The sequence below is a fragment of the Diadema setosum genome, chromosome 10 (genome assembly GCF_964275005.1).
Source record: "Diadema setosum chromosome 10, eeDiaSeto1, whole genome shotgun sequence".
In the NCBI taxonomy this organism is placed as follows: domain Eukaryota; kingdom Metazoa; phylum Echinodermata; class Echinoidea; order Diadematoida; family Diadematidae; genus Diadema; species Diadema setosum.
The window spans coordinates 15,058,239-15,083,673 of NC_092694.1; the positions used below are offsets into that span (position 1 = coordinate 15,058,239).

At 36.5% G+C, this 25,435-nt stretch overlaps 1 protein-coding gene across 1 annotated transcript; it reads left to right on the forward strand.

The window, feature by feature from the left end:
* The first annotated feature begins 1,532 nt into the window (after positions 1–1,532).
* On the forward strand, positions 1,533–22,014 carry LOC140233786 (sodium-dependent lysophosphatidylcholine symporter 1-B-like). The gene is made up of 14 exons (XM_072313880.1): positions 1,533–1,595; positions 9,748–9,915; positions 11,990–12,111; positions 12,667–12,796; positions 13,645–13,723; positions 14,219–14,367; positions 15,641–15,731; positions 16,345–16,463; positions 17,299–17,379; positions 18,029–18,112; positions 19,203–19,318; positions 19,970–20,107; positions 20,664–20,840; positions 21,915–22,014. Exons 1-14 carry the CDS (start codon positions 1,533–1,535, stop codon positions 22,012–22,014), a joined length of 1,617 nt encoding a protein of 538 aa, XP_072169981.1.
* The last annotated feature ends 3,421 nt before the right edge of the window (positions 22,015–25,435 follow it).

Here is a 25,435-nt window from a genome sequence, read left to right on the forward strand (position 1 = left end):
TTTTATATACTATATTTTCCACGGACGACTATTTTGTAATAAATCCCTAGCGTTGTATGTAAACTGCTAGAGATTGCCTGACTCGAATAACAGAAAGACAGGAAAATAACAACAAAATTACATGGTAAAATAAGTAATGACTAACATTACTTGTTAACATTTGTTGTGTCATACACTTGGTACTACTGTGCCATTGAATATTATAATAAAGTTACCGCTTCATGCGACGAATGCCATAACTGCGTGTCATGACATTCCACGACATAAATTCTTCTTTGATAAATATGTTTCTGCGCATTGTTCCAATAATTGTCTATGATATCAACTTAATAAATATACCTTTGAAAAGACGACAAAAGTTGTATAGAGTACTGGCATCACCAGAAATATTCCCAGTTGTCATGTATGCCATTTTAGACTCGTGATACAGTTTAAAGATTGAGCCATTCTTACCTTCAGATTTACTGCTTTTCGGCCCACAGCAACTCAAGACCTCTGTCACCCACTGAAGTTGGGAATGTTAGGCTTTACACTTGGCTCCACCATATCAATACATACTAATGCCGTGCTTTATATACCCGACAGCATAATTTGAGTACATTTCCAGACACAAATATTATCTCGTTAATAGTAATCGCCGGACATTATTAGTGATCATTTGCAGATTTAACTGTCGACAGCCCACACACACACAAAACTGCTTTGATTCTTTAACTCTTTATTGTTCTCTTGCTTTACTCATATAAAGCGTACAAACCACAACCTACTAGTACAAAAGACATTACACCATTTAGAAATGGACATCCAATTGACAGATTCCGAATTTTACAAGTCTCCCTAAAGAGGAAGGAAGACAGTCTATCAAATTAATCATCGTCTTTAATTGTATCTCCGTTTGCTTTCTTGTTGGCCGCACTGTCTCTGCATTCCCACAGATGACCACAGACCAAAGGTCGAGTTACGACTACGACTTAATGTGAGTCTGTTTCCATGGCGACGAGGAAAGAATTCTGACGATCAAAGTCAGTGGGTCGTTCGCCATGTTTGGTTAACACTCGATTCATCATTAACTAGGGATTACAGTTCTTTCTCTCGCAAGATCGGGATGGGTCCTTTACTCACATCGAACTAAACAATGGTGCGATGCAAGGGTCCTGCAAGGTCCCCCACAGTACGCAGCAAATTCTTCCTCAAAGATAGGATTTCGACACTGCGCTTTTCGGACACTATGCCGTGTGGCGTCATAACTCTTCATCACACACGGAATCCCGAGGGTCCTTGCGTTGGAGTAGTCGTTCTTCTACGGGGGCTTGCATTCACCACTATTCAGGAGGTGCGATATACCGTTTCCTACGGAGAACCACTGGGAGGAAAACATTACAATTAGTGCTAGACCAGGTCCAGGAGCTACTGGTCCTCGTAACTTATATCTTCCTTTAAGAGTCAAGTTTATTCGCTTATCCATTACAAAGGCATCTCTAGGAAGATTATAAAGTACATTGTGTTGTTCGAGTTTATTAATGTCAGCAAACATGAAGAAGTCATTGAAATTCATCGACGAGGAACCGATACTCGAGGAGGAACCGGCGAAGGAGGTAAGGTATCACATACATCAATATTCTACAGATGTCCCAGATTCTGTTGATATAGCCATACATGAAATCATCCCTCAAAATGACATGTTTCTTTTAGTTCTGTTTTCAGCGGTTATTTTGTATCATTTTGATGGAGGAGCGGGCGCGGGGTTTTAGTTTCAAATGTTTGGCTGTTATCATGGAAAATCTGATCAATGGGAAACGGTAGAAGCGGATGTATCATTTATATTTTGAGATCGATATTTGATACAAGTACAACATGTACATAATATTATGTTTTGTGTGCAAAGTTCTTGTTTTACAACGAACATTAGAGGTATTTCTTTCCTCAATTTGACAATACAGTGGTTATGTATTGCCTTTGATTTTATTTCATATTTAAGAACAAAATTCATGTTTTCTTTGACTCTACTAATCAGAGCAAGATAAAACAAGCAAAACTGTAGGAGTTTCAGTAAAAATCAGACAGGACAGGGAAAAATCGTTTTATGATTATTTCACATAAATGTTAGTCGCAATATCGCATAACAAAAAGATTTCACCACGTGATGATATAGGCTAAAGTTGCCAACTGACCTGCGCACAAATCTCAGCTATCTCTGCAATCGATTGTCCTTTATCGACGCGAATGCATAGGGATCATTCAATGTGTTAGTAGTGATCAAAAAAAAAGAAAGAAAAGAAGAAATGAGGTGCATGTATAATCGGTTGGGATTCTAACCCATGGCCTACTGATTGCTATGGTTGGCATACGCCATATCTACTATAATAGTGGATAAGACTCTCGACTCCCAATCGGAGGACCCGAGTTCGAATCCCGCCCAGTGCTTACGTCCTTCGACAAGATGTTTTTACCCACAATGTCCCTCTCGACCCAGGTGTATAAATGGGTACCTGGCAACGCTGGGGCAATAATAATGGCAGGGCCCTCTGGTGCAGCAGTGGCAACACTGAAGAGGCTACCATGGATAAATAAGCCGTTATTATTATCATTATATCGAACTTCTGCTAGATAGCCTGTACTGCGTATTCATTAAAAGTCACGAATCTTGCGTCGACTTCTTTTTGATACACTGATATAGATATTATATATATATATATATATATATATATATATATATATATATATATATATATATATATACAAATTGCTTTTCATCTATAGCCGATTCCCAAAGAAAAACAGCCTTGTATAAACTGTCCCTGGCCCAGAAAGATTTGTTAAGGCAAATCACGAATGAATCTGAGATGACATATGCTTAAACTTTTCAGGGCCAGGGACTTCGTTTTGTGCTGTTTCCTTGACATCTTAAGATTTTTATACTTAATGTAATATTTCACGTATTAATAAAGCCGTGAAAAGAAAACATCATGACTAAATTTGCATAATGACACTTATTGATGTTTCATTTATTTAAACATGGGGTATTGGTGCTGTGGCATAGTGAATATAAGGCTCCCGACTCCCGATCCGAGGACCCGAGTTCTATTCCCTTGTACGTACTTGGACAAGATGTTTTTACTTACCTTCGACCCAAGTGTTATAGTATAAATGGGTACAATTGGCAAGGTTAATGTAATACTGATGACAGACCCTCTGGTAGAGCAGTGGCAACACTGAAGAGGCTATACCCTTGGTAGATAATACCATATTATTAATCAATGCCTCTTCATTTTAAATCATTTTCTTTAATCATCTGTCGTTTGTGCTTATTTTGTGTCACTCTTTTTGTCAAGCTCAACTCAGGCGGAAACATTAAGTGATATTCACTTTAAGCATCCACTTAAGACAGCGTTTAGCTGCCTAGAGATATTGATAACAATAGTTTATTTGTTGCCTTAGCGTCATGATCCGTGGAGGTGAAATCTTGTTTTCAACCAAAGCAGAAACAACAACAACAACAACAACCAGAAAACATACGGAAGCGGATGATTCAAACACAAGTCACAAGGTCACGTCAGTCTGGTAAAAAATGATGACACTTTGACAGTTTGTTCAGACAATGAATTATGACGGTATATGGCAGTGCAAAGTACGTCTAATAGTATAATAGACCTTTTTCAGGAAAGACGGGAAATAAAGCGATATCTTTTTTTTTATGACCCACAAGCAATTTAGTGCGACGTTTATACATAGCTGGTCGCAGTTCTATTCACGGGTCCGAGAGGCTGATATTTGCCCATGTTAGGTCTGATTTTGAGTAGATGGTGATTCAGTTCAGGTGTCTAGACTGCTAAAATCAACAGGCGACATAACCACACATGGAGGTTGAGGTAAGATTACAATTTTTGTGTTGAAATACCCGTTTTCGATATAGAAAAATTACCGATATCGATACCATAGCGAAGATTTCAAGCTTTTGTCAACCAGGAAATTGCCCAAAGTATATCAGTTCCTTGTAGAGTGTAATCTTGGGAACTGTAATAGTCCTGTCATGGAAAATGCCTCTGAATCTCACAAGCATTGCACGAGTTGCGCAGTATATTGCTCCGTGGATCTATGGATGTAGCCATAAGTTGCAGATCCCCTCACTACCCATTCTTCTTGAGTTTTCTTTAAGGACAAGCTCACTTTACATGTGGATTGATTAAATGCAGCAATATTACCAGAACACATCAGTGAAAGTTTGGGGAAAATCGTACAATCCGTTCACAAGTTATGAATTTTTAAAGTATCTGCGCAGTCACTGCTGGATGAGAAGACGACTATACGGTGTATGATGTCATATGCGTACAACGATATAAAGAAAATTTCACAAAATTTCATTTTTTTTGAAAAAGTGCCCATTTCCTCGACTTGTCACTGACGCATGTTAAGGGTGATATTATTCCGCCTGTTTTCTGAAAGAGGCAAGTCAAGCGTTCTTTTATTATGCGAGAAAAGTGAAAATATGTTCAATCTTCTTCATGTTTTCTTTATATCGTTGTACACATGTGACCTTCACAAGCTGAAGTGGTCTTCTCATCCAGCAGTGACTGAGTGGAAACTAAAAAAAAAAAAAAAAAAATCATAACTTTTGAACGGGTAGTCCAATTTTCCTCAAACTTTCACTATTATTATTTTTTATTATTATTATTACTATTATTATCATTATTGTTATCATTATTATTAGTAGTAGTAGTAGTACTTGCAGTAGTATCATTATCATTATTATTTTTATTTTTTATTCGGCAATTCAACATACAATACAGGCGAAGATACAATACAAACAGAAAATGGTATACATGATATAGAGAATGTGGTGATTCCAGGTGCATACCGCTGGTTGCCAGGGGAGGAAGAGGCAAACTTAATCACCAAGGCTCGAGGCCTTCCTCCCCGACACTGATGTGTTCTACTAATATTGCTGCATTCACTCAATCCACATGCCTATGAAGGTGGACTTGTCCTTTAAGGTACATGTCGCCTGATACTTATGCGTTGGTGAAAACAACTGGCATGTATCATGTATATCGACAAGTCAATAATCGTCATCAGTCACATCTTATAGTGATATGTGCAAGAACGGCGAAAGACAGTTTGTTCGGAACGATGCGGTCCTTTGCGTTTGAAACTTACTTCTCCATTTATAGTCGAACTGATATCATCTGCTGTAATGGTTAGATGGCTATACCTAGTGACATGATCGAGGGGCCAAGTTTCGTGGAATAGACTTTATTGTACTTTTCTTCACCAACTTATCAACTGAGGCACTATGGGGCTATTATTCCGAAGAATAATCCAATCACACTCTCCGGATTAAACAAAGACAGTGAAAGGGGTATCGCAGTATGATGGTAGACCTATAGTTTCACACATGCTTTTCAGGGTGTCTGAAGACTATAGACCCACGAAAACTCACCACGTTCCGTCAGGTGTAGACCCTGTAATATTGAGACATCTATAAGCTATTTTCAAAAAGCTATATGGGTTCGCGGAGGCAACCGTTTGTTCAGAGTCGAAATAGAGAGAGAAATGGAGGGTTGGGAAAGGTAGCGACTCTTGAATACATGTTTTGCATGATATACTGCTCATAATTCATGGCCATAGTTGATCCCAACTTACCATCTTCGGGTGAGTTTTTTTTCCCTTGTTGACAGGAGTTACTCAAACGTAAGAATACACATCTTGTCAGTGGCGTATTTATTTCGCAGTTGCATCAAGTCGACAACAATCGGATCACTTCGGTATGATGTACTTAATTCGGTCTTTTCCTTCCCCCTAGCCGGTAATTCACAGATGTTGTGTCCTTTTCAACTATTTACAAAACACCTCGACGTAAAGCACACGTTTTCGGCTGAGAGACTGACACTAAATAGGAGAATCAATGTGTTCTACTTATGCGTTCGGCCATGCTGAAAGCAGGCCTTAATTAGGTCGCTCTCAATGGCATAGAAACGAGGAAATGATTGATGAATTGAATAGGTGTGGAGGTCAGATACCTCCCTGATTGAATGCATGATGTTGGTAAATAGCTGAATACTGTATGTAGGCTGCACAGGGCAGACTGAAAGAGCCGATAGCATGTTGCATACAGCTTTGATTCAAAACTGATTCGGAATGTGAAATCACTGTCTAATGCAACGCGACAGTATTTACAACTCAACCCGTCCGTGTTCTTGAATCGGAAGTGATTGATAAGTGAATTGAGAATATCAGAACGTTTTACACGAACAGTTCTCTAAAATTTAATATAACAGTTATGGAACTTTGTCGAAGCTTTTAAAACTTAATGTGCTGTCACGAAATATATTGGAAACATAATTGGTCTAACAATGTGAGGATGCATGATGATGTTGTCACCTTTGACCTGTACATATTAATGCATTTTCACTAGTTTTCCGTTGTCGACAAGAAAACGTTCAGAATAAGATATGTCCTTCCAATCATAAATTATTCTTTTGTTCTCGTAATTCCTGGTATCAATTTTACTTCTAGAGGGAAAGCTTTTGCAGTTGCAGCATTATCGACCAAGCACATGCATGACATGATTTCTGTAATATTTCGGTGTACAAACCTGACATCATTGTCTCTTCTGATTTGTGTGCCACTGTTTAGGGTTGTGATAGATCATCACTGTTCAGTGAAAATATTTAATGTGAACGTTTCAACATTTTTATAGTTGACAATAAAGTCAACTGAAAAGAAGATCGGTGTGAAGCTGCCCTCGAAACCATGACTTCACACCCAAATCATCATCCCTTCGTTCGTTCTTTATCTATAGAGACCGCTGTTCGCACACGCAGAATCCAGTTATTATAATGATCTCGAGCCAATAAAGACAAACGTTTGGGTCTTTGAAGGGGATTCCATACTCACCTTATGTTGTCTTGTATATAAAACAGAAAATCAGAGAAGAACATTTAGTGAAAATTTGGGGAAAATTGAACACAGAAAAACAAAGTTATACGTTGCAAAAGTTTAGAGAGTGAGAACAAATTTGCAACTCTGTGTAATTTATAGTGTTTAGCAGCTCTCCATTCTGTTAATTGTACACATTTCACTGATTTCATTTTGCTCAAAACTTGAGCACCGACAAACTTATCCACTGACGAAGACACACATCAGCCTATTACTCTTGTCATATACCAAGAACAAATGAGGAGAACACTTTTTTTTTCTTAGGAAAAAAATTGTGAATTTTATGTACCGAACCGAATGGAAAACTGTTCCACACCTGCGTCAGACAGAGTTGTCAGTTATCTTATTTCCTAAATTTTAACAATCCATTACACTCTTGTGTCTCTGATTTATTGCTATTTTACTTTTCATACAAAACAGCATAATATCAGGCTCCATGGAATTTCCCTTTAACTTTGTATAGCTCATACTATACGCACCTCATTCCCACCTCAACAATCCCATGTATGATGTCGCACTACATTCGAGAAGTAGTACAGGCCACAGCTGTGTTGTTTCGTAGTGTTTATGTTTACTCTTGTTTGTTGGTGCGTTGGTTAACTGTCCTTCATGTTTATCTTTTTTAATGCTCTGTTTGTTCGTCTGTCTTATCTATTTATGCTCATTGAGTGCATGCTTTTGTTTTGCTTGTTTTGTTTTCGTCTTTGTCTTTGTTTTGTTAGGGCATAGGTGTACAATTGTAGTTATGTGTGTAACAAAAATTGGTGAGTCCATTATAATAATCGTGTTGCCCTTGAAGATTGATTCGGACGTGGTATTTGTGGAACTGGGGAAGGTTAAGCCAGTTTTTCGAGCATATTTGATTTAGCGATAAGATCAGACCGAAGTTCGAATCACTGAGACCGATTTTCTACATAAATACACAGAGGTTTAGTGAACAAGCCCTCGCAAGATCAAAGCGTGAAAACCGCAGCAAGTGGCAAATTACGTGGTCCTATTGACCTGTCGCCTGAGTCTATTGCGAAGAATGAAATTATAGCTACACTAAAATCAATGATGGTAATGGTAAATGATAGCCGCAATAATACCATTACAGAAGGATACAAAATAAATCATACAATCATGATGATAACATCACGTACACTATACTATGCAACGAGGAGTATGATATTAGACAATAATCATGCGTCAGCATTATTTCATCGTAGAGATAGAAAGGGACACAATTAAAGGGATGGTACAGTATTGGTGGAGATGAGAATTAGGTTTTTAATTTTTTTGTGAGATACCAAGAAAACACTTATGAAATAGTACAGAGCATACCATTTTAAGAGGAATTCAAAGTTTATATGATGAAAATCGGGTTTGGAATGACTGAAACATCCAAAAACAAAGTAAAACAAAGCTCTTTTTTTGGATGTCTCAGCCATTTCAAAACCAATTTTCATCAAATAAACGTTGACTTCTTCATAGAATATCGTGCTCTTTCATATTTCATAAGAGGTTTCTCATTATTTCACCAAAAAATGTTAGAAACTCGAAATTACGTCTCAACCAAAACCGGCGATCCCTTTCAAGGTAACAGTGAATGGTGATGATAATTAAATGTCAATGATTGCTTATAATTCTGAGAGTGTTTTTTGAAGCATTGCGCATGTGTTTTCTGTCAGCCTTGCTCAAAGTAACTTCCAAACACACATAAGCACACACTCTCACAAACAAACAGACAGTGATATTATAGTGCACACTCGGCCTAACACACTGCCGTCACAACGTGACAGGCGTACGCAAGCTTCTTTTTTCATAAATTCATTTTTAGATGCTAAGAGGCTACTTCTATATTGCAGCAAAATAATTATCTGTAATGTGAAATTGAATGATCTTTGGAATAATCTTTGTAAGCGCTGCAGCCAGTTACGGATGAACTTTGAATATTGAACTGGTCGGAATTATAGTCCATCATAAACCCGTCTTTGCGACGCAAAGGTGGTTGCCCTTTTTACTGCAAATTTGTGTCAGATCTCTAACAGAATTGTTGGGTAGGGGGCTGCAGATTCAATAAAAAACAAATAATAATAGATAAAGGAAGGATCCAAGCAAAAGTCATCAAACCACTCCCTCTCTTTTTCTCTCTCTTTATCTATCTATCTATCTATCTGTCTGTCTATCTATCTATCTATCTATCTATCTGTCTATCTATCTTTCTATCTATCTATCCATCTATCTATCCATCTATCTATCTATCTATCTATCTATCTATCTATCTATCTATCTATCTATCTATCTATTTATCTATCTATCTATCCATCTATCTATCTATCTGTCTACCATTGGTTAGCAAAACAAGGTGAGTGAAGGGTAGCATGAAGTGACTGGGAGGTGAGTCTAGCTCAGTCGTTGGCGCGTCTGCCTCACGATTTAAAGGACCCCAGTTCGATTTCCGGGTCCCACTGAGCAATGTTGTGTGCCATCATACTGCCTCTCTTAAGTAAGAGGCAAAACACTCTGTCCCTCGGATAGGACATAGTACTGTAATATAAAATGGAGGTCCTGGTGTTTTAGATCCCGCTTCATTCATTCAGAGCAGGGTGTTTAGCCTGGTAAAGTGGTCCTGCCTTACATCTATAACTGGACCTCATGGAAGACCAGCTAAATATGGGCTTTCCAGCCATCATCTTCTCAGATGGAAATGAAACAAACAAACAAACAAACAAACAAATAAACAAACAAACAAACAAACAAACAAACAAACAAACAAACAAACAAATAGACAATCTGTCCATCCATCCATCCCTCTGTCTTTGCACGCAGTCAACCCCTCTTGTCCCGACCTCGCCGCCCCTACCGACCAGGAAAAGGAGCTCTAGTCGGGTGATGCTGCGACACAAGGTATGTTACGGACTCGGGGGCATGCCTTACCAACTGACCAACACTGTCATCGGTTTCTACATCTCCGTGTTCCTTCTCGACACGGCACAGGTGTGTTTCATCATTTCGTTGCCATGGAAACAGAGAACAGAATCTAATGATGATAGTGGAGACGAGGATAACGGGAACACTGGATAAGAATGATAATATAACTACTACTACTACTACTACTACTACTACTACTAGTGATAATAATGATACTGAGAATGGTAATTTTGAGAGGAATGTCAATAGGAAACACGAGAAGTACAAATGACAGAGAGTAAAATGAGAGTATAGGCTTTGCGGTAAAGCAGTCGCAGTGGAGGTAGTTAAGTAGCTGCGATAATGGGAAAACGATGACTGAAGCTATAATTCAGTTTTAAGTTTCAGTAAGTTTTGTTTCTCCACTTGTACATAACAGAAAATAAGTATAACAATATCAAACATATTATTCACAAGTCATGAAAATACAAACAAGATTTCACATTACAAGTATATAATCTTGTGAAATAATACATGAATTTCATAACAGATCTTTAAGTGAACAGGTGGGGGAGACCGTTATCATAATAGCTTGACTTGGACAACGGCCTCTGAACATATAGGCCTAGTAACAATCTTTTTACTTAAACTAAAGGAACAGAACATACACACGTAAAACAAAAACGTACATCTTTAAAGTATCTTAAATGTCATTTGACCAAAAAGGCCAACACAAGGTGGAATGAATAAAGACGAAAACACACACACACACACACACACACACACACACACACACACACACACACACACACACACACACACACACACACACACACACACACACACACAACAAAAACACGAGAATAAGGGACCCGAATAGGAAGAGTAGAGGAATGAGAGAAGAGCAGAAAAGCGATGAGATACAGTGTTCAGGAGTTGGGAGCTAACAAAAGCGTAATTTCTAATGATGATAATGTTCTAACAATTACAATAAAGGATATCAAGTGCGCACCTTTTTTTTTTTTTTTTGTCATTGCTGTCAAGGCTCATAAAATCAGTATAAATGCCTGGAAAGTAAAGTATACAGAAAGAAGACACTATAAGTGACCCTGCATAACAAAACCAACAAAAGGTCGCCAAAAATGGATTTTCAGTTAAGGACAGATTCTGAAAAAGCAGACTCTATGCTTTAAAGTGATGTATAACTCAATTCAAATGGACTCCCCTAACCTACCTAAATACTGGAAAGAAAGCATACACTTAAGTGTGAACTGAGAAAAGAGGCTCTGAAGTACATGGTCTATTCAAGCGCTTAATCTTTCACCAAGCTGCGCTGTCCGTGCGATGGAAGGGACAAAACACAGGGTGTCAACCATCGGAGCAACAACTTTGAAGCGACTATCAGATGAAGCTGAAATTGAGCATGTTCTATTAACACATTCTATCCATGACTATTGCCAACTTTCAAAACAGTAGCATTATCCTGTCTAAAGTAATTAAACTTGAAAGTGAAGAGTGTACAAAGAATTTTCAAGACATAAAAGTGGGCCTCTAACACACACCTGATCATTCTACTTTCCCCCAAAAAGGGGTTGTACAAAAACTTCTGAAAACACACTTTCCCATTCGTGTTATGATCCCGAACTAAAGAATAATGTAGAAGAAAGATAGCTCTTTCAGAAAATAAGAAAAACTCAAGATTGACTTAGTTGACCAATTTCACTTGTTTTGAGTCCTCACGTAAAATCAAGGGGTGCGACTTTTTGTTTGTTTTGTGATGCACGGTTATTAAGGTGGCGCATTATTTCGAGTAGATACAAGAGACAAAAACGAGCAAAAAATAGAACTTTGCAAAGACAAGCGCTGTGATAATTCAACTGCTCTTCGTAGAATATATCAATTTGTTCAAACATGGCGAAATATCCAACGAAACATGGATATATTCTAGCGTATAAAAAGATAGGTCGGTGATGTACGGATGAGTAGATTGGAAGATAGATGACGAATATGGGTAAATGGAAAGACAAACAGACAGCGAGAGATAGACGGGGGGGGGGGGGGTTGAAATGCATAACGCAGGAAACCGTATTACTATACACATTTGGAATAAACATATATTTTTATCTCCCTCTCTCTCTTGTGTAATGATATGTCTCTTAAGATTAGCCCGTCGTCTGCCAGTGCCGTGATTTTTGCCGGTCGTTTCTGGGACGCCATCACTGATCCTTTCTGCGGCTATTTAGTCATGAAGACGGACACTCGATTCGGCAAACTGAAACCATGGTAAAGTCCCAACACAATATCATAAATGTGTGTGTGCGCGCGATTGCATGTGTTTGTGGGAATGAATGAGTAAAATACATGAGAACATTTGAATGTCTGATTTCAATTAACATATGATGTCGTTATATTCTTTGCAAAAATCGTTGCTGTTGATGAGTAAAAAGAAAGAGAGAAAACAAAAATAATGCACGTACAACGCACTAATACAAACGGATTTCTATGGCAAACAAACTTTTTAAACAGTTCCAACTGCATAAAATCGTTTGCTTGCAATTTGATTGAATATATTTGCATGGTCGTTTGGATAAAAATGCAATGTAATGCTTGAAAAAATGTTTAATTTTCAGTTATATGGTATTTTGGTTACATTTCGATGACTTTTTATCATGTTTCTAACCCTGTGTTGTGGTCATTCAATTGTGGCGTATCTTGGTGAACATTATTCAAACTGCTTTTCTGAAATCTACTTGACTTTGTATTTCCCCTTTGTCTCCAATGCCCTGTGATACACCAGAACGGTAGGAGTTCATCTTTCCATAATATTCTTGTTCACAGGATGTTCTTTGGTGCGCCCGCAGCGGCGGGAATGTATTTCTTCATCTGGTATGTTCCTGGGTTCGAGGATGAGGGATCCTTGCTCGCGTGGTATCTGTTATTCTACTGCGGTTTTCAAACTATGTTAACTGTAAGTAGTTCTTGGCTGCCTCTAGTGTTTTTTCCAGTAAGACTCATAACCAATTCTTATTAAATCTGAAAAATATACAAGTGATAATTTGACCAAAGTTTGATTGTTACCTCTAAAACATATGAATTCAAATTTACAGAAAAGCAGACCTGCAATTGATAGTAAAAAAAAAAAAAGGAAAAAAAAACTTTTAACAAAAATTCTTGTTCCATCATAAAGAGCAATTCTTGTTCATTTTGTTTTTGTTGGTATGTGGCAGATAAAAGGGTTCATGCACCTAGAGGTGCTGGAGCCGAAACCAAACCAGGATTTGCGTCCTGATCCCAATAGAGTCGTACAGTTACATGTTGGTAAGATTATAGCTTCTTTTTTAAGATCACTGGAAAGACTTGAAGAGTTTGTTTGCAAAAACCGATAAGTCCATTTTTGAAGATTTTGAAGTACAGTCTCTGTCATAAAGTACAAAATAATACCTTTTAAATAATATATTGGTCACTACATATTAAGGTACATTTTTGAAGTTATGGTCAAAAGAAGCAAAAATTTTCTTATTATTCTCTTTATTTTTCTTGACCTTTAATCGCAAATATCTCCATTTGACAAATATGGACTTATCGGTTTTTGCGAACAAACTCTTCACTGATAGTGAACTACGTTCTGGCTTAATGCACTAAGCTCATATTTACTCACAGCACTGGAAAAGGCAGTATAAACTACCCAATACGTGTCTACCCACGTGTGTTTCGTAAATCGTGACGATGGATTGTGATGTCCCGATTACTGACCGCATGCTCCAAGCTGAATGAATCTACCTCATTTTCTCATTTTTTATTATTGTTTATATGCAGCTGTATCATATGCCGTATTCGACGTTGACGCTGTATCTGTCTGAAAATCAGGCAGATAGAGACTCGGCGACACTTTACCGTAAGTCAGAATGTAGACTGTTTTTTTTTTTTTTTTTTTTTTTTTTTTTTTTTTTTTTTTTTTTAACGCACCCACGCACACATGCTGCATACACACACAGATAAACCGGCATTGCAAAACAGTTTAACAAAGAACAGTTTAATATTCATTTTCATCTTTCATAATTGCTTGTGAAGTAGATTACGCCCTTAGCCTATGTCGTCTTTGAGTGATTACCTCATTAATCCTCCGTGTGCCACATGCATTACATGCCCATAAGTTGTGTGTGAACTTTGTGCAAATCTCATTCACTGGCACGAAATGTATCAAAAGAGGCTTGAGGTAGCAATGGCAGCAGCAAGAAATCAGCAAATTATTTTGGAGAAAGTTATTATCTTGCAGCTGCAGAAACTATAATTTCTGCAGATACAAATTAATAAATAAATTATGCAAACATCCTTACGAAATAATTAACTCCAAAGCCGTAGTAATCTAATTGCTCTCTGTATATTAAAGGCATGGCATGCGAAGTTGCAGCGAATCTACTGGGAAACCTCATAATGGGCCAAACGGTGGCGGGCTTCACGCGAGGCTACGAGCGGCCTGGCTGTGACGTCAACGGCACAACGAGCAATGTGTCCGACGAAACGTATATACAACAAGAGGTAGGGACAGTCACCAATTTAGTAGCTGTTAAATAAGAGAGAAGACAGAAACACAATAAAGGACAAGAGAATATTACACGTTGCATTCTAAACCGCATTAGGCCTTTAGAATGCTGTATCTGCGTTAGTCAAATTTATATATATTTGGACTTCTTATGCATATAATTATTAAAAATTAAGTAAACAAAAATGAACGACTTGACAGTTTCTACAAAAGGAAAATTTAACAAATATGTTGCAATATGATTATGATGTATTCAAGATTAAAAATGTCGAAGCTAAATTGGTAAAAAAAAAAAATAATGTTTTAATGTCCAATGTAAATAAATAACAGAAATGTTTATGACCAATATAGTTAAATGTCTAAAACTCAGATACTGATGTCGAATCTAAAGATGAGAGCAACTTAGATGATAATGTCCATCCTAAACTCGAAGTCAGATTTGGGTATCCAATCTAAAAAAAGACAACTACTCAAATTTGGAGATCTAGCCTCAATAATGGCAATAACTAAGATTCGGACGTCGAGACAAAAAAAGTCAATAACGCACATAGGGTGTAAAATATAAGTATAGCATTATACCAAAGATTAATGTCCATTCAAAATGTGCTAATAATTAAGAATTGGTTGCTAGTAGACAAAATCAGTTACTAAAAGATTTCGAAGCCCAATCTAAACATGTCAATAATTCAGATTTTGATGTCCGATGTGCGTCCAATGTTTCAACTGAGATGTGTATTCTTTCATATTTCAGATGCAGCATGCAAGAAAACTTTGAATAAGCAATGCACACTAATGCCTCCTCAAATGAACAAAGTGATGCATATATAATATATATATGAAGAGTTTGTTCGCAAAAACCGATAAGTCCATATTTGCCAAATGGAGATATTTGCGATTAAAGGTCAAGAAAAATAAAGAGAATAATGAGAAATTTTTTGCTTCTTTTGAACATAACTTCAAAAATATACCTCTTTATTCGCAGTGACCACTATATCATTTAAAAGGTATTATTTTTTACTTTATGACAGAGACCGAACTTCAAAATCTTCAAAAATGGACTTATCGGTTTTTGCGAACAAACCCTTCATATTCTATATATATATATATATATATATATATATATATATATATATATATATATATATATATATATATATTTATATTTTGACCCTTGATTTTGGAGTGAGAATCAAGGGATTATTTCTTTTGTTTTTTTCTAACACATCTGAGTAATGTTTCATGTTTGTTTGTTTGTTTTTTTTTTTTCAGAAAAAGGGCTACAGTATTGGGGCCTTTGTAATATGCGTGGTCCTTCTCTTAAGTGCAAGCAGCGCCTTGTTTGGAACAACGGAAAAGAAGAGTGAGTAAACACAGAAGATGGCTGAAGTTATTTCGTTCATAATAAAAATAATCGCAAGTTAAAGAGATGAGGGCCTTATAATTACAGCTTAATTAATGCAATGAATAGGTTTCAACAAACATTACAGCACGTGACAAAGCGTGCCTAAGGGCAGATATAGTTCCATTTTTAATGATATGTATAAACCAAAAAAAAAAACAAACAAAAAGAAAAATAAAGCAGTTTCATGTTGCAAACGTGTACCTCAAATTTCCAAAGATTTGTTCCAATTCCCATTTGTTCGCCATTTCAGAGTTTGAAAATTTCAACTTCCACGAACTTCTGAGAATTTAAAAGAAGACTGACTGCAGAACGAGTCAGCTCCGTTAACACCAGCTTGAGATATTTGCGATTGAACCTGCTAGAAAACAGGAAAGAATAAGAAAACATTATATACTTTTTATCATAACTTCAAGAATAATTCCTCTTGTGCAACAAAGTGAGGTGTCATTGAAGCAGTTTTATTTTGCATTATCTGATGATAGAGTCACTTTGAAGTCTTTAAAAAAATGTTGTTTAAACCCGTTTTTCACTAATCTCTCTATTAAATTACTCTCCTCCCTTTCACCTGCAGTAAAGAAGAAAGATAACGAAGAGGAAATGAACTTCTCTGTGGCATTGAAGAAAGTGCTAACCTTCAAACCTTACGTCACACTGATGCTCTCATTTCTCTTCCTGATGTTGGCTGTCATGGTATGACGTCATCCTGTTCGCCTCTTTTTTCATTTTTTTTTTATATTACTACACATTATTGATTCATGAAATTGTATACATATATATCATTATTGATTATTTTATCTCTTTATCAATTCATACAGATATGATACATTAAAACATGCATGTGGATTTGAATGCGAGAATTTGCTGGTGGCATTTTGGAAATGCATGCCAGAAGACATTGAATCATGAATATCTGACTTTATACTGTAGAATATATCGATTCGGGGAATATAAACAAAATCATGATTATGCTACTTTAATTCTCTTTGAGTGACGTGGAAGTATATTATTATTATTATTATTATTATTATTATTATTATTATTATTATTATTATTATTATTATTATTATTATTATTATTATTATTATTATTATTATCATTTATTCTGCAATTCAACATACAATACAAGCGGACATAAAATACAAACAGAAAATCGTATTACATGATATAAAAGTTGTGGTGATTCCAGGTGCATGCTGCTGGTTGCCAGGGGAGGAAAAGGCAAACTTAATCGCCGAGGCTCGAGACCTTCCACCCCTTATCACGATGGGTGTGCTGCCATATCACACTAATCTACGAGCTTTCTTTTTATTGCATTGAAGTATATTATCAATAGTCGTAGCAAACAGCGTTCAGTTTAAAACTTGATTTCTGAACTTTGTGTATGTGTGTGTATGTGTGTGTGTGTGTGTGTGTGTGTGTGTGTGTGTGTGTGTGAAAGTAACTACGTATTTATCGTTTGATTTTTTTTTTCAGAGTTTGTCTTTTCTTCTACCAAGGATTTTATCATTATTTGCTTCCATTCCAGACTATTCAAGGAAACTACGCGCTATTTATAAAGTATTCCATGGAAGAAGATGGCTACCAGAATTACATCATCGTTATCATCGTAAGCATTAAAACTACCGAGCAGCATCGTTCTAGATATCTAGCAACAATTTACTTAAGATGATAATCCCTTCATAATTTAATATTCTCTCCTTGTAACAAATTTAACAAAAGAAGTTAAAATGAATTTTCAATGATTTGAGGAAAAATTCACATATCATAAATAAACACATACAGAAATGGCATATTCAAGTTTAGGTATGAGTGCATGTGCTTCTATTTTGGAAGAGAAGAAGTTATAATAAATCTAATCTGATAACAAAAAATATTGATTTTGAGGTAAAGTTCACACTGCGCTAAATTCTGGTTTAGTGATACAGCAAAGTCGATTCTGTTTGATATTAAATGCTTAACAGCAATAAATGATTCTACGTTTTGCCCTGAAACCTGTTGATTATTTTTTTCTTACTGTAACCGGGGCTGTAATAAAGCCAACAAAAGCTTGACTCAAATTCCAATAACTGCATTGATTTCTTGTAACAGAAGAAATCAACTAAAAAAAAAGAAGTTGAAGATTAGGAGGAAGAAGAAGAAGGGAGACGTTGAATTTGTAAAATATTTTCTGAGGAAAAGAAGCTTTATGTTCACAGTCTTTACCAAGTTTCTTGTGTGTTCTAACGTCACCTTGCACTTCTCTCCGTCACTGCCAGTTTTGTGGATTCGCGCTGATGCCCTTATGGCAGATGTTTCTCCTGAAATTCGGAAAGAAGGCCGCCCTCTTTGTTGGAACGTTGGTAAGCATTATACGCGCTCTCCTAAATTTTGCGAAAAATCTCACTAGGAAATAATGTTGTCCGGACTTCTTCAGACAAAGTGTCGAAAGTATGCAATAAAAGTATGCAGATTATACTGCAGGACCGAAATATCGTCGACAACATTTCGTATTAGAGAGACTAGAAGTTGACACAGAAATACGTAGAAGCGTTAGAAGCACTAGAATAAAATGTAACCAAAATGAACATTAACTTAATTTTCACATGATGTTAATGGCATGATACAGGTCATTTGGTTGTAAAAGAAAATAGGAAAACGTGAATGTGAGTATGAGTATGAAATCAATCGCATATCTTGAGTCAACATTGCATTAGTTCATTGCATAAAACGGATACCAAATAAGTAATACTTTGAACCAAGATCCTGAGCCTCGTTACCATACTTATCTATTTTGTAAGGGAAAGTTTTATGACCAATGGTACCAAAGACCTAATTTTATTCATTGATTTCACTCATTGAATAATTATGAATAATTATGTTAATAAAAACATATTATTTTTGTGTGCACTACGGAGTCGGACTGGTCATAATCAGCTGCTTTCGTAGGTCCCTGGCAAACCACTTTTGGTTGGGTGCAGCCATTTGTCTGCATTACTGTGTACCCTTGCACGCATGATAGATATAAAGATATTATGAATAGTCTTCGGCATGATATCCATCGGATAGCATTCATAATGAGTATGTTTTGTGCATTGATGGTAGAAAACATAATAATTATAGTATATCCATTCATTGTAAATTTGCTAGTAAGGAGTAACTTGAATATAAAAAAGCACAGATATTTCTTTAAATTGCATGTTCCAAAGAAATGACTTTATTGTGTTGAAGTAATAATCATGTATTTCATCTATCCTCTGTATGATTATGTTACTTCGAGAAATCTTCAATAAATTCTATCATATGAAAAAAAGACCTAATTTCAAGCTACAAACATTGCGAAAGCGTATTTTTTTTTCTTAAAATGACAGTTGTTTTGATTTAGACTTCTATTTAAATAATGGCATATAGTAGCTGAAAAAGTGACCCCTGTCCCCTCTTTATTTCCTATAGGCCAACATCCCGATGTTTTTTGCTCACGCTTTCCTTCCGACGGGATACCCGTGGGCACTTTACATTTTCTGCGTGTTTGCTGGAAACGCCATTTCAGTAGCCATGCTTGTACCCTGGTACGTCAATTTCATATTTCGTTCCCCCGAACGAAACGCTATCCCTGTAATAATAAGCAAATCAATTGCGTGGATTAATATCTACAAGAGTATAGATATAGGGTACGCGGAAGTGTCTGTTTACGATGAAATCAATTTGTGAGAGTCAATGAAGCAAAACAGTGGTTTCTAATCAAACGAGAAAAGCAATAGATACCATTGATTTAGTTACTTATTTCGGTATAATGTCTGCCTGTCTATTTCTCTCTTTTACTTTCTCCCCTTTCCTTATCTGTCCCCTCCTCATGCCCGTCTCTGTTTATCTATGTATAAGCATTAGTGATATACCTATATTCCAAGAAACCTTTAGCAAGATGATAATCATTTCTCTTACATTATCATGTCTCTTACATTCAAGGACAAGATAATATTATGAAGAGCAATATGTCCTCTATCTAACATTTGAAGGCAGTCTCTTAGAACGCATTAACAACAAGAACAACAATAACGACAACAACAAAACAGTTTTATTAGCTATACCTATATTACGATATTAGAAACAATTACATTGATAGTATTCGTGGGTAGTTTCTTTAGTGAAATGAGAGTAAGTTGTCGACAAAAATCTGAATTTCAACTCACTGAAAAATACTTTCTTACCTTTGATTTAAGGTCTATGGTACCGGATGTAATCGACGACTTCTTGATTAAGACTGGGAATACCTACGAAGCCGTTTTCTACTCGTTTTTTGTTATGTTCACAAAATTTTCTGCCGGGGTGGCCTTGGCTGTTTCGACACTTGCTCTAGGGTAAGTAAGACCGAAATATAGAGTGAGATTGTTAATATTCATTTTGTTCTTATTCAGTTTACATTCATAAGACTACTATAGTACCAAGCCCTGGTTTGTTGCAAATCACATTGTGCAATGCTAACCTAATGAGTAGGTGTTCTACAGTATGAAACATAATGACGTTTTTGATACTGTTATATGATTAACAATTATCTTAAAAAAGTTTTTGGGACAGAAGAAAAGACTGCTTATCACTTTGTATTCATTTGTGGGTGGTACAAACTACGTGGATAATAACTTAAATATATCACATTGAATTAAAATTCATTTGAAATATATTTCGAAATCATCAGCGAAAAAAGACGTGAACTGTCAAAATGGAAAAAAAAATAGAGTGCCTCAAGCATGAAACAGTCGAACATTAATCAATAAACTGTTCGAAATGAAGAATAAATAGAATGGAAATTTACAGAAGCAACTATCTGACTGACTATCATTTCATCGTGTGATGATTTGATGCTGAAAACATGTAACATAACATTTATTTGCTCTGCTTCGCTGCGTCTGATTTCAGAGCATCTGGTTACGTGTCGGCAGCCTGCGAGCAGCCGGACGCGGTATCGAGGACTCTTCGTATCCTGGTGTCGGCCGCTCCTCTCGGCTGCACCATCGTCGGTCTAGTCTTCCTGCTCTTTTACCCCATCACCGAAGAGATCAGAAAGAAGAATAAGACATTATTAGAAATCTGGCGGTGAGATGATTTCGTCTTTGCTTTTCGATATCGTTATAAATAACAGCATTATCATCATCACTATTATCATAACAGCTATAATCACCGGCATTGCTGTCATTTTCATTCTATGTTATTTGTGGTTGTGTCATCGCTTTCTTGATTCTTATTATTTCTATTACTTTTATTACCATTATCATTTTCATCGTTGAAACATGTTGTGGCTCAGTGGTTTTGACCAGAAACTGTCAATCTCAAGGCCTCTAGTTCGACTCCACAGCTACAATGGATGTGCCTGCTCTTAGGGGCAAATTTACTGTTTATTTTTGTTTCCTCACAATATCCTTCGGAGGGGTCTCCAAGCACTCTGTCTCGTGGTCGCTTGCTCACAAGAAAATACGAAAAATTTCTCATAACACACTTAAATTAGACATTTTAAAATAAATTCGAAACCCAAACGTATTCTATATCATCATTGAATAATCACGTTACAACATTGTTTATAGCTTTCATTTCTTAATCGTGTTTTAATAATTATCAGTATCATTGTCACTAACATAATTCTTAATTTCATGTGGATGATTGTTGCTGCAATAATCATCATTATGATTTTATTGTCTTTTAACAGATCCTGGTTATTGTTTGATAACACGTTGCGTTTGCTTTTATTATCTCCTGGGCTCCTCATTGCAATGCAGCTGTCGTGTAACTACATTTCAGTTAGACAAAACAATACAGATACGTCATTTTAATTGTATCCATTCGCCAGAAGTTATCAATTGCTGCCATTTCTTTCATTTACAACTGGAAGGAGGGGCTGAGATCTAGGAATCTACCTATAACTAGCCAATGTATTATTCACAACATCTCTCTTACTAATGATACTATAGTTTTATTGTTGTAAAACATTGTTAGCATTGTTTTTATTTTGCATTAGTTGCTGTGTATTTGTTATGTCCCTGAGCAAATTACAATCATATCAAACTGTTTATTTGTTACCCATAGGGACTAGTCTATTCAAATGTCATTGTGTTTTTTCTCCAGTTAACTTGCTCACTCAATTCCTCTTTTATTACTGTGTCTATTCCCATACAGTGACGACAGAGATGTACGAAGACGAACGACTGTACTCAGATCCAAGGAGCAGAGACAAAGGACACGATCAATGCGTACGCCCTCAACGTCGATTATATGAAAACTTTAACACGTTACTGTGCTATGGGCGTTCCTTTCATAGCATACAAAACTCTCTCAGAGATCATGACGTTTTGATCTGGTTTGTCGTGCTTTTTTTTTTTTTCACACCGTATGAGCCTCATCTTCTTTCGTCTGCGGGAATCATAAAGAACCTCACAAAAGTCCGTTTCCACTCTGTTGGTCGAGCAACACGTTGTGACGCAAAAAAAGCGATAAAAGGAAGTCAAGTGGGCATAATGAATGACATGTGTTCTTTTCTTGTACAAAAATTCATTGTTGTTGGCAATTACTATTCAATGACATAGTTTCGTTATTCTTTGACTTACCGCTCAAGTACTGAATGAAAAATATATAACTCATGATGAATACGAACTGATGTACAAAGCGGCTCGACAAGAACTGTGATGGTGTTTATATCAAGCTGGGCGTCAATGTATTTCTACTTGCATATCTCTTGGTTTCTCTTCTGATTTTCTTGTGTATGTGTGTGTGTGTATGTGTTTGTATGTTTGTGCGTGTGTGTGTGTGTGTGTGTGTGTGTGTGTATGTGCGTGTATGTAGTTTCTCTGAGGCAGCCACATATTGATATGTTATTAATAGGAAAAGTGAAATTAAAGAGTACGGAAATAATGATATCGATTTTAATTGGGAGTGTGGAGATCCCAATCGAACACCAGAGATATTAATCTCCGAATACAAAATAATGGTCATTAATTGAACATTACAGGCTGTCTGACCTCTGTCCATGTGATCAAATCCCAGATTCCTGAAGATGTTATCAATAACTGTCGTGTGACAGGTCCTCCCTGCTTATTCATTTTCATTCGAACTTGATACTTCTCTTGTGGTGACTTATATTTCTTGACGCGCAGGTTTTGACTGTGGAGAGGTTTTCATACAAAACGTGATAAGTTTTGGCGTTATAAAAAAAAACACACAAAAAATTCCCACTTTTGATCCGTAGTATAGCTCAAAAACAATATACAGTGTATCAGATTACACTGACATTGATATGAGCAATAGCTGAATAGTGTACAGTTTTGCTGGAGGTAATTTAAAATTGAAAACATAATTCAGTGTCATCAAATTCAAGATTTATCTTTAAGTTAGGGTTCAGATTTTGCTTTATATTCTACGCTCTGTACAAATCTTGAACGTGGCACAGGGCTCGATTGGTGTGTATGCGAGTGTGTGGTTAACGCCGAGACAATGGTCCTACACAATGACCAGGGTTTGAATGCTCTAATGCACATTAATATAATGAGAAATTCCACTATCACAGCTACGATAGTTTTTATTCATCCTAAAATGTGGTGTGTGAAAACGTATGAAAACATGTGCTTGTATTTTTTTCATGTGCATGCATTTTTCCCTTAACCGTGGATTCAGATCAACAGTTCCCACGGCAACCCATCATGAATTATTCATTCATGTGCCTTGGAGCATCACACCAGAACCCCAGTCAGAAGAGCTCTGAAAAGGTGGTATTTGATGTTTATTGTTCAGGGTCATTTTAAGCACACACTCACATACACATCATTGGTACCCGATAAATTCTGTACAGAGGGTTCAAATATGACCTTAATCTGGAACTTAACTTTAAATTTAGTCATGGATTTAATGAAACTACATTGTACCCTATTGCTTATCTAGTAACAGTGTTATCTGATATGTAGTTTTCGAACTATTAAGGATCAAAAGTGGGAAAAGTTTTTGTAACACTTTGGCCAGAATTCACGACGAAATTACCATTTCGTTATAACGAAATGATCATTTTGTCCACGAAATGTTGTCATTTCGTAACGAACGATCATTTTGTCGACAAAATGACAGATTTCGTAAAGAAATAGGCCATGCAACACTTGGCGCTCCATACAGATTGTCCATGGTTTAAACCATGGTTTCAATATACCACCTACGTGAATCGGACCCTAGTGTACTTACATCACATTTCATGATGCAACTTAAAGAGTAAGACTAGTGAATAAAAGAGTGTGTTAATGTGTTTTCGTTTTACTTCTCTGTTTGTTTTGTGTTTGTTTTTGTGTGAGTGTGCGTGTGTGTTTGTTTGTTTATCCTTTGTTTGTTGACTGTCATAAAACCATACATGTGAGCATTCAATGTAGCAAATATGTAGGGAATATGTTATTGTCTTCCCTTTCGTAAGTTGAACGCTTAGTTTCCCATGCGTGCCCCGTTAACTCTTTGAGTCGGCTTCGAGTGCTGATTGGCACATAAAACTTAATCGTATTGTACATGATGCATACAAAATATCTGGCACAGAAAGAGTAAATTGACAGCCTGGCTGACTGCTTCCATCTCTCTTAGAGTAGAGTAGGCCCTAGACAATGTAGATACACAATGAGGGCAATGCCTTTGAATAGGGTATGGTTCATGACATTTGCTCCTGTGACAATTGCTCCCATGCTCTTAACCCTGAGGCAAATTCATATTCTACCCACAAACATAACACTAACACCTATCCTAATCCTCACATCACAATAAACATAAAACCCTATCACAAGCCTAACCCTAACCCGAAGATCATGGAGAAAATAAGACCGCAGTGATTATCGTCTAGGGGCAAATATCATTCCTATCTTTCTAAGATATATTTTGGTATTTCGAAAGGTAAACTGCAACCACTGTAGTTGAACATACACAAACAGCACCACATACACATTGTCTGAATTCATATCACATGGTGTATAATGAAAAATGATGACAGGTCAAATCTAGCGTAAAGACTATGAAATGTGGGCACAGACTGCATCCAAAACAATACAATGTATTCTCCAAAAATATACTTTAATTCATTGTACACCAATATCGTTCCATGTTTTAGACAAAATGCCTCACCCCCCCAAAAAAAAAGACCTGATAAACATGATAAAGACACCGTTACCGTGCATCGATTCTCAGATAATCATAAACATAATCACATGACGACTCCTAAGCTTTTCCAAGAGCCCAACAGTTATGTTGTTAGGATGCAGTCACAGTTATATTGATGAAACAGCGCCTGAAAAAAAGAAAAAACCGGAGCAATATATTATGTACGGTTTATGTAATCAGATACAGAGTGGATCGACTCCGTTATAACAAGGTAAATTTACTCTGGACCAGTAGTTTTCTTTCGCTGTATCGAAATTTGGTTATAGTCGAATAAAATTAACTATAAAATCATATTGAGCAGACTGAATTTTAATTTCCCTGTAATCGTGTTCGTTGTCAGAGGAGTTCACTGTAATAATGAAAAATAAACATAACCAAGTAGTCTTGTTATGGTGTAAGTAGGCTTGGTACTTCCTATTTCTTTATGATTTTTATAGTGCATTCCCATACGCGCACGGTTTTTGAGACACTACGGAAACAACGACAAGGGCTTCGTTATAACGGGAGTCCCCTGTTTAACCGGT

Excerpts from the sequence above, each read along its gene's own strand:
- LOC140233786 (XM_072313880.1), top strand. The coding sequence starts at position 1,533 with ATGAAGAAGTCATTGAAATTCATCGACGAGGAACCGATACTCGAGGAG. Across the intron at positions 12,112-12,666 it reads TTCGGCAAACTGAAACCATG|GATGTTCTTTGGTGCGCCCG; the intron begins GTAAAGTCCCAA and ends TCTTGTTCACAG. Across the intron at positions 20,841-21,914 it reads ACATTATTAGAAATCTGGCG|TGACGACAGAGATGTACGAA; the intron begins GTGAGATGATTT and ends ATTCCCATACAG.